Source organism: Stegodyphus dumicola, chromosome 11 (genome assembly GCF_044657685.1).
Source record: "Stegodyphus dumicola isolate Sdum_Otavi_A_Nest chromosome 11, ASM4465768v1".
In the NCBI taxonomy this organism is placed as follows: Eukaryota; Metazoa; Arthropoda; class Arachnida; order Araneae; family Eresidae; genus Stegodyphus; species Stegodyphus dumicola.
The window spans coordinates 90060442-90075274 of NC_140778.1; the positions used below are offsets into that span (position 1 = coordinate 90060442).

Below are 14833 nucleotides of genomic sequence, written 5' to 3' on the forward strand. Positions count from 1 at the left end.
AATATTGAAAATTCGACCTTGATATTTATTGGATTATCGAAATATTCAATTTGACTTATTTTCTAAATCCTAATTCCGACAACAATTCCGTCAAAAATTCCGAATTACTGAAGCTTAAGTAAAAGGTTTAGTATATATTCACTGAATGTTAATAAAGTAATCAGAGTGTAATAAAAATAGATTATAGAATTTACGCTGATGCAACTTTCCGTCTGAATGCACAACATGTAATGGAAGAGAAGGCTTGTAGAGATCTGTTTTTGACATGCCTCCAAAAGTAGATGTCATACTCCTTTTGTCTCCTCCATGTCAAAACATTTTCCTTCAAGAGGGAACTTAAGTTTTTGGGAAAGAAAAAAAAATCACAAGAAGACAAATTTGAAGTACATGCAGGACGATTGAGTACAAATACTTGTTCCGAAAATTAGAGATTGGTTATTGAATAATGAAAAGATGCATTGTCATGCAATACAAAACATTTGGAATACGTTTTCTGACTGAATAACATAAGATTTAAAGTCATCTCCTTGATTCTCAGCCATTTATAAGTCAACTACTCGGCTAATTGCAGAATCGTTTTGATATCTATGCTTGTAAGACAAACCTAATATCACTGGATTTAAACACTTCTTTAATCTTCCGAGAACATTCCTTCTTTAGCATGCATTCCAAAAATATTAAGTGAATACAGTTGTAGGGTTTATATTTATTTTAACTAACATTTATTTTAAGTTTAAACTATCTTTCCTGTCAAGCCTTACTTTCCCCTGGAATTGCCAATGCCAGAGTATGTAAATTTTAGTAGAATGTGCAAGGATTCAAATTGTCAGCGGAAGTAATCTGAGTTAAATAGAAGGGAAACGAGTTCGAAAGTGTGCTTTCTTGCTTCACGAGCGTGGAGGTGGCTAGTTAGAAATTGAGGAACCACGCGTTTCGGCCTGTGTGCTTGCCTCGGCAGATTGTTAAATCTTTCAACGTAATATTCACAAGTTTGCTGAATTGTCAGCGGTATCTTAGAACGCGGTTAGGTTAGTTACGTTTAGAGAGCCTCGTAGTTAGTCACTTGTTATTCTTTTTTTAGTTTCTTATATTTATTTTACCGCCGGGTCGGCGTAGTTTGTGAGCGTCAAGAGCACGCATCTGTAATTTCTAAAGTTGAATAAAAAGGGATTTAAACCCTTCTCAAGACTTTGTATACTTTCCAGTTCATAGCAGTCACCACTATTGTTGCGTGCAGGTTGGAAGCGCGCAACATTACATTGGCGCCCGAACACTTGTCGAACCGAAATGGCCGAAAATTGGATGGAAGCTGCTGGACAACAACAAGAAATGAATTGGCCAATTGGAAGGATTTGGATACCTGGTCCAGGCGATGAGAGCGTCAATCAAGCCAAACGTCAATTTCGACGGAAAAAATTCGGTGGCGATATTTCTAGAAGGCCTTGAAAATCACTTCCAGCTCTACCCTGTCCCTGAAAGACAAAAAGTTGCCATCGCCACATTGCACTAAGAGGACAGGTCTCGCTATGGTGGAAGAATATAGGCAAATTTTTATTAGGGGAATTCGGAGGCCAGACATATACATTTGAAAATTTCAAAAAATCGTTATTAAAGGCCTTCCCCATACTGAAAGACCGAGCAAGGCTAGAAACCGAACTATATAGTTTTTATCAACGGAATATAGAAGAGTTGACGGACTTTATTCTGCGAAAAATTATGCTGACGTATATGCTGTATGGGAAGAAACCCGACGCGGAGATTATTGAAATAATCTTACCAAGATTGCAACCTGCGGTTCAAGATTACTTTGAAATTAGAAACCCAAGCACATTGCAGGAGCTCTTCGAATTGGCGGTCAAGTTCCAAAATCGCAGAATAGTGGAAAAAGCTAGAGGGGCATCGTATTCTCAAAGTATCCGAAGGCAATCTTCAAATGAGCAGACCAGAAATGCAAACCGCTCTAATGGGGGAAAGAGCTATCAAGCTAACTCATCGAAGCTCGAAGGTCAAGGCCCAAAAAGGAAATTTGAAAACAACCGTACCCAGAAGGCAGAAGTTGAAAGGAAAGCTTTATACGAGTAGAGGGGCCTGTGAAAGCGAGGGTCCAGACCCCGGAAGTTTTGGAAAACCCTCAAAAAGATGCTTAAATACGGTCATCGTAAAAAACTCACATTTACCAATTATACAAGTCCTGGTTGGCGATGTACCAGTAGAAGACCTCATCGATACAGGAGCAGAAGGTAACTTTATGAGTGCTATTTTTTTTGAGAAGAATTTTAATAGGTTACGATTATTTAAAAATAAAAACACAAAAATCATAGCAGCGAAAGGACAAACTTGTCAATGTATCGGAAAACTATCTTTAAAGATACAGGTTCAAAACGAAAGCCTTAAAGTATTAATTTTTGTAGTAAAAAACTTGCAAAGTCCACTTATTTTAGGTATGGAGTTTTTAAAAGCCGCGAAGGCCAAACTCAATTTTCAGGAAAGTTCTATTGTGCTGGAGATGGATCGGAGGGTGGTGGAACCAGTGGAACAACCGCAAGTCGACCTTAGCCATTTGAATGACCATGAAAGCCAAGCCATCAAGTGGTGAGTACTTTTTCAAACTTGTTTTCAGAACAGCCTGGTAGTTGTCAAATAGTTACGCATGAAATACAGTTAACTGCCGACAAACCCTGTAGGACTAAACCTTATCGCTATGATAAACAGAAATAGCAAATCATAGAAGAACATATTCAGGAAATGTTAAAGTGTGTGTGTATTTAATTATGGCAAATCACACTAGGGCTATCTGCCTAAGGGGAGGGATGCCTTCGTGGAGGACTTTCTAAAGGAAACCGGCTCGTATACACGTTACACATGGGGAAAACCACGAAAACACCCATGCAGCCATCCCGTTCGCGGGATTCGAACCTCGGACCGAACTACCAGTGTTCAGCGACTTTACCGCTCGGCCGCTGGTGGGCCGGAAATGTTAAAGAACCAAATAATAACGCCCATAAATTATGAGTACGCGAGTCCAGTTGTACTATGTAGGAAAAAGAACGAGTTTCCTACTTCGGATAAAAGGGCTTGGAGGTTTGCTATCGATTACAGGAAACTTAATAGTGTTACTAAATTCCCAGTTTATCCTTTGCCGGTTATAGAGGAAATTATTAGAAAGATTAAATCTACAAGATACATCACTACGTTGGACTTAACGTCTGGCTACTATCAAATAGCTATGAGACCCGAAGATATACATAAAACCGCGTTTATAACAAAATCGGGCACTTATGCATTTTTACGCATGCCCTTTGGGTTGTGTGGGGCCCCATCAACATTCCAGAGAGCTATGGACATTGTTCTAAAGCCTGTCCTAGGAAAATCGACTTTAATCTATCTAGATGATATAATTATAACGAGCAGTACGTTGGAACAACATATTAAAGATCTCAAAGAAGTTTTTAAATTATTAAAAGAGGCCGGTCTTCCAATTAGCGCCTCAAAATGCAAGTTCACAACTAAAGAACTTAAATATCTGGGTTATAAAATTTCGCAAAAGGGTATAGAAACTCGAGATTCAAAAATATAAGCAATCAAGAATTTCCCACCTCGCAACACCGCCAAGAAACTTTCTTCTTTCCTTGGGCTATGTTCTTATTATCGGTCATTCCTAAAAGATTTTGCTAATATTGTTGAACCCTTGTTAGTAATTAAAAGAAAGAAAAGTAAATTCACGTGGGCAGCAGAAGCAAATACCGCATTTGAAAGGTTAAAAGAAGCGCTCATCAATGCCCCTGTTTTGAAATTCCCGGAAGGGGACGAAAACCTGGAAATTGCAGCAGATGCGTCGGACTATGCTGTGGGTGCAGTTCTCATGCAAAATGGCCATCCTTTGGCATTTTTTAGTAAAACGTTGAACCCTACACGAAGGAATTATACAGCTACAAAGAGAGAAACATTAGCCGTATTAATGGCTGTACACAAATTTCGAGTTTATTTCGGCAAAGCGCCAGTAACAGTCTTTTCGGATCATGTGGCTGTTGGTAGACTTTACTCGGGGAAAAACCTAACGCCCAGGTTAATAAGATGGGCTTTAAAACTCCAAGAATATAATCTCATAATTAAATATAAACTGGGTAAGGAAAACAATGTAGCTGACGCACTTTCTCGTATAAAACTAGACGATGAAGGAAATGAACTTAAATGCGCTGTGTTGACTTCAAAAATTTTATATTCTAGAGAAACAATTATTGCTGAATTGAAAGCTGATCCTGAATTTGGAAGTATCTATGCATATTTGAAAGACCTCGAAAGCTTTGAGCACACAGATATCGATGCGATAAGAAATAGAGCAGAAAACTATGAAATAATAGATAATTTATTATTTTATCCGAAAACAACAAACGAAAATCTCGAGTACAAACCAGTCATCCCATCCTCGCTTCGATTAAGCATTTTGAAGGAATTACACGACGCGAAAATAGCGGGTTATTTAGGGGTCTGAAAGACTTTAAAAAGGGTACGCGAGGCGGTATATTTCCCGCAATATAGTAACTGCGTAAATAGTAAATAGTAACTGCGTATGTCAGGTCCTGCAATCAATGTCAGTTAATAAATGATATTAATTACAGCCCGGCCGGGTACTTAAATAGCATTCGCGCTACATTTCCGAATGAAATTTTAGGCATAGATCTTCTTGGTCCTTTCCCCCAGAGTGAGTTAAATAAAAATCGTTTTCTTTTAGTAATTGTAGATCATTTTTCAAAATGGACAGAAATTGTTCCACTTAAACGCGCGTCAGCCAAAACAGTCGCAGATGCATTCTTACACAGATACATTCTAAAATACAGTGCACCGATAAAATCATTAGCGATAACGGTAAACAATTCGTTAGCCAAATATTTGAAAATATTTGCACTGGACTTGGCATACGCCATATCAAAATGGTTCCGTATAGACCACAGGCAAACATAGCAGAAAGAGTTAATAAAAATATTGTAAAAATAATTCGAAGTTATGTTAGCACACATCACAAGCGCTGGGATGGCTACATAAATGAGTTAGCGTATGCTTTAAGAACGGCAAATCACGATACTACGGGAAAAACCCCAGCAGAATTATTTTTAGGACGGAAGTTAATTACGCCATTAGATAAATTATTCTTTGTGCAACAAAGAGAGGAAGAATTTAAACAAAAAGATGTGCAAACACTCATTGACCAGGCGGTTAAAAGCTCGGATACGGCAAGAAATAGACAAAAATTATACTATGATAGAAAACGCCGTGAAGCAGATTTTAAAGTTGGGGATAAAGTATTGAAGCGGAAATTTTCTTTATCAAGTGCCCCAGACAATTTTACTGCAAAGTTAGCTCCAAAATTTGAAGGCCCCTATGTAATTCAGGAAATCAAGGGAGTCGTATTGTACCTTAAGAACGAGAGAGGGTAAATTTGTAAAGCAAGTCCCGACCAAGTGAAAAAATATTATAATCAAAATGATTTTGAAATCCTTAAAAGTTTCTTGCAGGACTCAAGCGTAAAAGGAGTAGAAGGTCCAAAAGTAACGTCACCCGCTCCACCACCCAAGAAGCAGAGAACTGAAGAGAAACCTAGCCCTGCTACAAGTCATGCGACGGTACCGAAAAGAAGAAATGAAAACGTTCAGACTCCAGCATTTAAGAGATACAAGAAAGCAACGCCGCCGCGTAAAGAAGCTTTGGTAAAGAGGAAAAGACCAGTTACAACGTATCGCAGTAGAAATTCTGCATCGAGGAGAACGCTTCCAGGGACAGAGTGTCAGGTGCAAACAAAGCCGCCGTTCCCGAGAACGAAAAGACAGCAGGAGGAACGAAAAGACCACCACCAACAGAAGAAATTCAAGCATGATTCCAGACCGGAAGACTCCGAGACCAGCCGTCCAGGGGCAAAACGGAAAAGGCAGCAACCCGACGACTACCACTCCAAGAGGCCAGCATGCAGAGGGCGAAAAAGAAAAAGCAACGTGGACGACACTCGAAGGACACTAAGAAGACGACTGACGTCGATGAAATCTATAAAGTGGGAGCAGTTCTGCCAGAAGAGGATGTCGGAGTTCCAATCATCGAAAACTCAAAGATAAGTTAAATCTTCTATAAAATTTTTTTCTTTTGTTCCAAAATGTTATGCGTAAATACGAAGTTCTATGTTTTGACGGAAGTCAATTTGTCTCGGTTGAGACTTAGTTTTGTTTTACTTTATTTAGCTAAGGCAAAAGTATTATTTTCTTTAAGTATAAAATCTAAGAACAAGCAGTTTCTGTTGGTCGAAAGACTAATTCTGTTATGTTAAAGCCAAAATTTGGCCGAAGATAAAAATAACTTCGTATTCTTGTATTAATAAGAACTTTAGTTTCAATGCCGCCAGCTTGGCGAAGAATGCGTAAAGTAAAAATTTATTTTTCTCTTATCCATTTTATGGTAAATTGTAAAAATCATATGGATTAGAATTTTGTAAATATACGTAAATACTTGAAAGTTATGTAAAAGTAGAATTTAGTCTAGAACCATAAAATTTTAGATGCTAAAAGTAAATGCTCAAAAGAAATGAATTCAAATTTAAGTATTAAACTGTAGATAAAATCATGTTTCAGAGCGAAAGCCTGCATGTCTAAAGATGAATGAGGGGGAAGTTAGAATGAATGTGTTTTTTAGGTTTCTCCACCTACACTTGAATTTTAAGAATGTTAAAATAGCCCATCGAGTTGTAGAATGTCGAGTAAGGTGTGTCTATTCGGTCGTTGAATTCTAACAAATCATTGTGGTTAGGGAAAGTGTTGCAATACTAAAACACGAATGTTCCCGTTTGACACCACACATGGTGGAGAGCCAGGGTAAAGTTAAATTCATGTTTGAATACTTGAATGAATGTGAATTAAGCAGTAACTAAGAAAAATAAATCGTTCAAAAACAAAAACTTATTCAGTGTCAAGAAAGTGTAAATTATGATGTATTTAGAAAGATACTGATACTTATTCCTTCCTAAGGAAGAGAACAGATTGATTGCTGAAGTCCAGGAAAGGTTGCTGTAAGAAGAGAGAGTTAAATAAGTATCTACAGAAATTTATTCTACCTTTTGTGAGGAAACAGTTTTTTTATGTAAACGAGGCTCTTAAATTTTAGTTCAGAATTGTGGAAACTTTTCAACAGGTCGTTTCTAGGACCTGCTTCCAAGTTTACCAAATTCTGGCAGCGGCAAATGTAGGGTTTATATTTATTTTAACTAACATTTATTTTAAGTTCAAACTAGCTTTCCTGTTAAGCCTTACTTTCCCCTGGAATTGCCAGTGCCAGAGGCATATTCACAAAGCCTACAGACCATTTCTCTAAGGTCTGCTTTCATTGGATGAAACATCTGCTTGGCGGTCATATTTGCAATGGCGAGTTATCGCCCTGTAGGCATGGTAATTAACGCCAAACAAACGGAAACAGCGTTTATTTTATTCGATATTTTTTTTAGTTTATGAATGAAGGGTTGGAGGAATTGTGTGGAATATATTTTATATAACTTACTGATCTTATTAATTGTTTATTTGTATTTTAATTAAACTTTAAAAGTACGTAATGGTTTTACAAGAAAAAGGTGTTTACATGGAGATAGCATATGCACTTTTTCGTCATTTCTGTTTGAAAGAGCCTGTTGTGTAAATTTCCATAGCGCATTAATTTATACAAATAAAGGAATATTAAAAAATAAACCAAATGAAAACATTCAGTAAACATTTAAGGGCGTCGGATACGTATTCTTTTTTTTATCTAAATTATGAAAAGTATAACTAAAATTATATTTTATTCCATTATTCGCTATTTCTATTGAAACACTTTTCGGGATCTTGGATAGTAATCTTGCTACTGGTACCTACTAAAAGAGTACAAACCAGTAAATAAAAATAAGAAAAATTAACAAAAATAGAGAAAATAAAGGCATTTGCGCCTTTCTTTGCGCTCGTTACCTCCGAGTTGCGGTTTCTCCGGTGAGTTATGCACAATTTTTGGTACACCACTCTTAAATACAAATTCTAAAGGATATGAACCAAAAGTCGGTAAGCACTAGGTTCGGAAACCCTACGTTTCCTGTTTTAACCAATCGGAGCAAACGGCAATAGAAACGGTCTGTAGGCTTTGTGAATAAGCATGCCAGAGTATGTAAATTTTAGTAGAACGTCAGCGGAAGTAATCTGAGTTAAATAGAAGGGAAACGAGTTCGAAAGTGTGCTTTCTTGCTTCACGAGCGTGGAGGTGGCTAGTTAGAAATTGAACAACCACGCGTTTCGGCCTGTGTGCTTGCCTCGGCAGATTGTTAAATCTTTCAACGTAATATTCACAAGTTTGCTGAATTATCAGCGGTATCTTAGAACGCGGTTAGGTTAGTTACGTTTAGAGAGCCTCGTAGTTAGTCACTTGTTGTTATTCTTTTCTTTAGTATCTTATATTTATTTTACCGCCGGGTCGGCGTAGTTTGTGAGCGTCAAGAGCACGCATCTGTAATTTCTAAAGTTGAATAAAACGGGAACTAAACCCTTCTCAAGAGTTTGTATACTTTCCAGTTCATAGCAGTCACCACTATTGTTGCGTGCAGGTTGGAAGCGCGCAACATTACACAGTTACTGCAAAAGAAATTGAATATTCATTTGCACTACGGCTTGGTAGTTTACTAACGAGTTAAAACTTAAATTCTGCTTTTTGTGTTTACAAATAAATGTTTACAAATAAAATATTAAATTGGATATTTAATTGAAGCCTCACCAGTGGCCTAGCATTTGAAGATTGTTGAATACTAATTGTTTGTTTAGTTTTATATGAAAGCATCTTTACCAAATAGCTCCCATGTTCTTTCTATGTTCAAATAACCAACTAACCTAGTTTAAGCGCGATTTTCATGTGAAGTTACTAGAAAAAGCCAAACACTCATTAAAAATCATGTAGCTTGCCAATCGGGAGAAACATGAAAGATACGGCGCCAATAATTGGATTGCTGTTACAGCACCAATACGCTGTTTCTAAACTTAGATGGTCATTCCTTAATTAAACATAACTGATTTATAACTTCTACTAGAGCTGACGGTAAGAATTGAACTACAAATAAATAATATCTTGTGCAATGTTGATTAATTTAAAATTAGAAATATTTGCATAGAAAAGGACATTTTTTGAAATATTTGCAATTACTTTATAAGAAGGATTTATTAATAACTGTAATAATCACTTATTATCGTACTGATGATTAGAATTCAGTTCCTGACAATTACATTCTAAATTAGAATTTTAAGGCTATAATGAAAATACGCTACGCAGAAAAATAAATTTTAGGTTAAAAAATTAGTTGATATTTTGTTTAAAAAGTTCTTAAATTCATTTAATAAATATCGTACCCTCTTTGGTAATTGAATCCAGAATGTTGGGTGTCGTTTATATAATTATTCTTACTTGTCCACATAACTTGTTGACCTACCCAGCCATTAAGTAGCTGCAGATCATTTCTACATAACCATTGAACTTCCATTAATTCGGTCTCTAGAAAGTTGTATGTTTATATCATAATTTTTATAAAAATGATTATTCTTATGTTTATATATATTCTTATGTTTATATTATATATTCTTATGTTTCTATAAAAATATACTGTGCTTTAAAAATATGGATGATAGTATCAGCCGCTCTTTCAACAACATAAGCAACAGCTTGTTTAGAAATAGATTATGCAGTTAATGTCACAAAATATTTCTGAATACAAAACATAAATTTTTAATTGCTGCATTCGCTACAAACAGGAAAGCTAAGTAAAACCTTACATTCTAGTAAATTTTTCAGTTGTTAAACATTTCTGTATTTTGGCATGTTATTTGAAGTATTCAGAAGTATTATAATGATATTTGTTCTTTCATTTAACATGTGGAAATTTTATATGAGCTAAGTGCTTTTAATTGTAAAAGCTAATTGATTTTATTCTTTCACCTTCACAATTCAATTAATTTAATTTAAACGAAGTTAAAGTAAAGTAGCAGAGGTTAACACAGCGAAGATAAAAATTTATTCTTACAAATATTTTTTTTTAAAAAAGGGAAGAAAGATAGAAATTAAAAAAAAAGTTAAAAATTTGAATAATATCATCTAAAATTAAAAATCTTTTTAAAAATTTTTTTAGTATAAATAAATATTTATTACGCATCATTGAGGGAACAAACTTCATATAATTAATTCTCCCTAAAAATTTATTTGAAATCTAAGGTTAAAAATAGCTGTGGCAGTTCACTGTAACAAAATCCATAAACCACATTTGGCGATTATCGTTCAAAAAAAAAAAAAAAAAAAAAAAAAAGCCAAATTTCAAAACGCCTAAAATATGTAAATTCGTGTATATCTTAGAAAACTTTGAATAAAAAACTTTAATTTTTTGCAGGTATGCTTAGAAATGCGTCAACTTTAAGACGATGGTAAAAATGTTACAGGTTATAATTCAAAAACATTTTCCAAAAACTTAATAAAATTCTTTAAAAATAGAAATTATAAAAGTAAAACACAAAAAATGGCAGAATTTTATTCGGAAGGAACCTAAATTTCAAAATGTGAAAAGAAAAATAAAAAAAAAGTTTAATAAAAAAAGAGATATTAATAAATATATGCCAAATTCAATTAACACTGAGAAGCTAAAACTTTGAGAGCTAATTTTTTAAAAACTACTCGTACGATTTTTACAAAACTTGGCAGTCTTACAAAACTTGAGTCGTAGAATCGAAATATGTAAAAACCATTGGTATGTTATTTCAGAAAAAGTACGATTTTGTGTCACAATACCTATGTCAGAATAGTGCTATATATAAATCGAATATATATCCTAAGTCGCGCTTTCGAGATATGAAAAACACAATTTGAGTTTTGTCAATCTGCCCAGTAGAACGGGAGATATAGAACTGTCCCATTTTTTTTTCGCACTGTGCATGCACCATTTTATGCTATGCAATCGGTGATGCTCCTGGAATGACGGCAGCTGCTGTTGATGCTTTTTACAGCGGATCTGAGAAATGTTAGAGATCACTGGACGTTAAATTAAATGTGAATATCAATGTAAATGCTCAGGTGAGGAAGGAAATAAAGAATGCTCTTAGTGAGTTAACACTATTGATTGCGAAGAAATTTGAAAACTAAGGTTGAAAATTTACGCCAAGCTTGCCAACGCGCATTAATTGTAGAAAACTTTGCTCCGCAAGTGTAGCGCCTCCTGTTGAATATTTTGAGAGTAACACTTTTGAATTTAATGTTGTTGTTGAATAAACCGACTCTAGTATCTCAGCTGAAGAGTTTAAAAGGCTGGTTAAAGTTGGTGTCAGAAGAATGAAATGTGTTGGAAAAAAAAAAAAAAAAAAAAAAGGTGCTTGTAAAGTAAGTCCTCCTCAGAAGTCCTCCTCAAAGTTCTCCTCGGAAGAAGACAAGAAACCATTTGAAGTAACTTTAATGAATGAACCAAATTTCACCTCTACTTCTGCTAAAGGTAGAAATATAACGCTTCTTCTCAAAAGTGCCCAATTATTGCCAAATGCAGTGACAACTCTATACATAGAATCAACCGTCCATTCCGACACTACAGTACTACAGCATGAGGCGGACAGAAACGAAGCATATGAGTGAGACCAAATTAACAAATAGCATAAACAAATATTGTAAGTTAGGTCGAATTAATGAATGTTCTGAATGAGCAGAATCCTGAATTAGTTGAGTTAGGAGAAGTATGGAATCAAACAAAAGTAAGATTTATGTTGATGAAATTTACAGATGGAAGACTTGTGATAAGCGAAGCTAACGCAGCTTTTCATAAGAGATTCGTAAGTGTAAAGTAATTAGAAATGAACTGTAATCTGCAAAACAGAAGACTTTCTTGTCTTAAACTCTTGTTTCAAATGTTTATCATAGAATCATAAAGCGTCTGAATGTAGAAATTCGCTAACCTGCTTTAGGCGCATGGGAAAAAATAAAAGTTCAGAATGTAATCAGGATATTCAGATATGCGTAAACTGTGTGCGATTTACTAAAATAGTTAAGAATGTTGACAATAAAATTCATGTTCCTTTCTTCCCAAATTTGGCTAAAGAAAATCGTCAAAAGCCTCGCTAGCTTGAGAATATCTCGCCAATTTAAAGAGACAGACATTTACCTCAATGTCAAATAGACTAGCCCCTGGATTTTATTCCTCCGAAGAGCGTCGACGCTTCACATTTTCATATTACATTATACAAAATATGCTACAGCTTTAAACATGACTTCAAAAAAAATTGCAACAATATTTTAATATGAATAATTACTTTACCTTCAAAGAAGAATGCATTTGTAGCTTCTTGGGCAATAAGGAAACCTATTGCTCCCCAATTCAAAGATCTAGAGGGGGAATGTACGAATGAATGTGCAGGATTCGAACAGTTTTAGTTATACTTTAAATAACTTAAATTATGTTAAGCAATGTGTGTAAGTCATTGCATTTCAGATAAATTTAAGTTTAAAGATGTATATGAGAAAGATTAACAATGCAAAAATACTAAATGTCTTCTTCAAAATTTTGAACGGTTGTTTTATACATTGCCACACATAAACGATCTATTCGTCCTGGCAATCGTTCTTATTGCATGACAAGACTTAAATATATCCTATACGAACCTTCGCACACAGCTTATTGTCAGAGACTTTTGCTTTATCAAAAGAAAAGATAATTTTTTTAGATTTTATGTTTAGTTAATTACAAGTTCACGAAAAACTGAGAAGTAAACAAAAGCAACAAAAGTGCTTTCTATTTATTTAAACAATTATTTTTTAATAATACGTGTAATTAATATAATTTGAAACGCATATAATTTATACTTCGATTGATACATTTTATGAACATTTTCAGCATTATTGTAGTTAAGAAAATAGGCTTACAATGATTTAAAAATCAATTTCTTAAAGATTACGAAATCTTATTAGGAAATCAATTTTACGTTCCACGGTTTCTAGAATTACATTTAATAAGTGTTTATATTTATTCTAAAAAGTAAAATGTAAAATGTTTGATTTTAATATAACAAATATTGACCGGGATATAAAAATTTAAAATTTAGGGTTTTCGGCATCATCTTTGGCTTAGCTTCAGAGATCGGCTAAAATATTAAAGCAGATTAAATCCAGGCTGATTTTTCTTTTCATTTGATATCATTTAGTGATATTCCTTTGGATTTAATAATGAGTACTAACCTTTAATTTATAACTTTGTTACATATAGTAACTGAAAGAGTTTTCACACCATTAATTTATAAGTTCTAAATGCTAGTTAAATATATGTTATTAATATTCTCATGATGTTTTCAATACTTTAGTATCATAATCTAGTAATTACATGTATTATTCATAACTTATTCGAAACACTTATTCTGTGCTGTTTGTCCGTAATTTTATTGAAAAGAAGTTTGTGGAGCTAAATGGCGTTTTTATTTGCTCAGGCTAGATCTTTACTGTTCCCAATATAATTATTGTAGTACTCAATTCTCCATTCACAAAACACTATCAAGAAAAACATCAAGTAGCCACCTATTTATTTCCTCTTAATTACTGCTTATTTTACAGATAGCCGTCTCACAACAACTTTTTCACATACGTATTAAAAAAATAAATGACTAGAACAACAAAGTTGATGCCAATACGAAGAAAGAAGAAACCTACAGCAACCGTGGTTAAGCGAACTGGTGAACAACCTCCACCTAAGTTAATTAAATATTATGTTACCTTACAACATAAGAAAATCACAAAACTAACTAAATAGGAAATTACCCATGTGCGCAACCTCACAACCCATCACAACCTCATAGGACGTGATGATTCTCCCTGATCGAGTAACCAGAAACTTCTCAGACACACTATCATCAGCCAGACAAGGCGAGGTCTTCAGATGTTCCTTAGAAGCTTCAGTAATACATTGATAAGTCCGGCGATCTCTTTCAGAAGAACCTCCCAAAGGATAAAGATTTTAGAGAGTCCTTAATTAACTCCACTTTTTGAGTTCCAACTGTGGCTCTTCGACTTATTCCGTCTGCTCCAGAAATTAAATCCAAACTTCAACTAAGAGACCAGATTATTCTTTTCTTGTCGTCGCTTCCAATAAGAACAACAATATCTCCTTTTAGGTCAGAAGACTAACTTGACATTTTCTTCGAAATTGGTGGAACTCCTTAATATTCCTGAGGAAATCTTCCCCTAAAGCATCTCGAACATCTTGAGGATAGCACAATCTACGTCTTGAAATAACAGAATTTACCTCCTGTATTATATTTGATATTAAATATTTTCGAATTTCTTTCAAAAAACTCCAGAAATTCTTACGGAAAAATCTGAATCTGTAGATCCAGCTGTAACAGGCCTACCATTTAGTATAGCCTTACTGTTGCACACAATGGCGCGTATATAGTTATAATTTAAGCTGGCGCAGCCAAAGACTTTCTTCAGAATTCTTTTCATCATTCCAATAAGACTTTCCTACCAGTTAACCTCTACGCTGCGAGCCAAGAGGGACACATTTTTAAGTAATACGTTCATCCCTTTCCCTTCGGAGGGCATCTTTAAAATTAATCCATTCAAATACATTACTTGCTCCCACAAAATTATTATCATTATCATTATCAGTGCAAAACTATAGTCTACCATGCCTAGAGGTAAAACCATGAAAAGCTTACAGAAAAGATTCTGTTGACGCGAAAGTCACTAGCTCGAGGTGAGCACCGGTACACAGCACACGTGAGAAGAGACAAAAGTATGCTTTCCTACTATCTTTTCTTTGGAAAACGACAATTATTTT

The 14833-nt window shown here is 34.7% G+C and overlaps 1 protein-coding gene across 1 annotated transcript in view; it reads right to left on the reverse strand.

The window, feature by feature from the left end:
* Positions 1-14833, reverse strand: part of LOC118193908 (neprilysin-2-like) — a 79427-nt gene that overhangs the window by 39230 nt on the left and 25364 nt on the right. The window contains exon 7 of the mRNA XM_035365072.2: positions 12323-12390. Within this exon, the coding sequence (XP_035220963.1) occupies positions 12323-12390 (68 nt within the window). The remainder of the gene's footprint in view (positions 1-12322; positions 12391-14833) is intronic.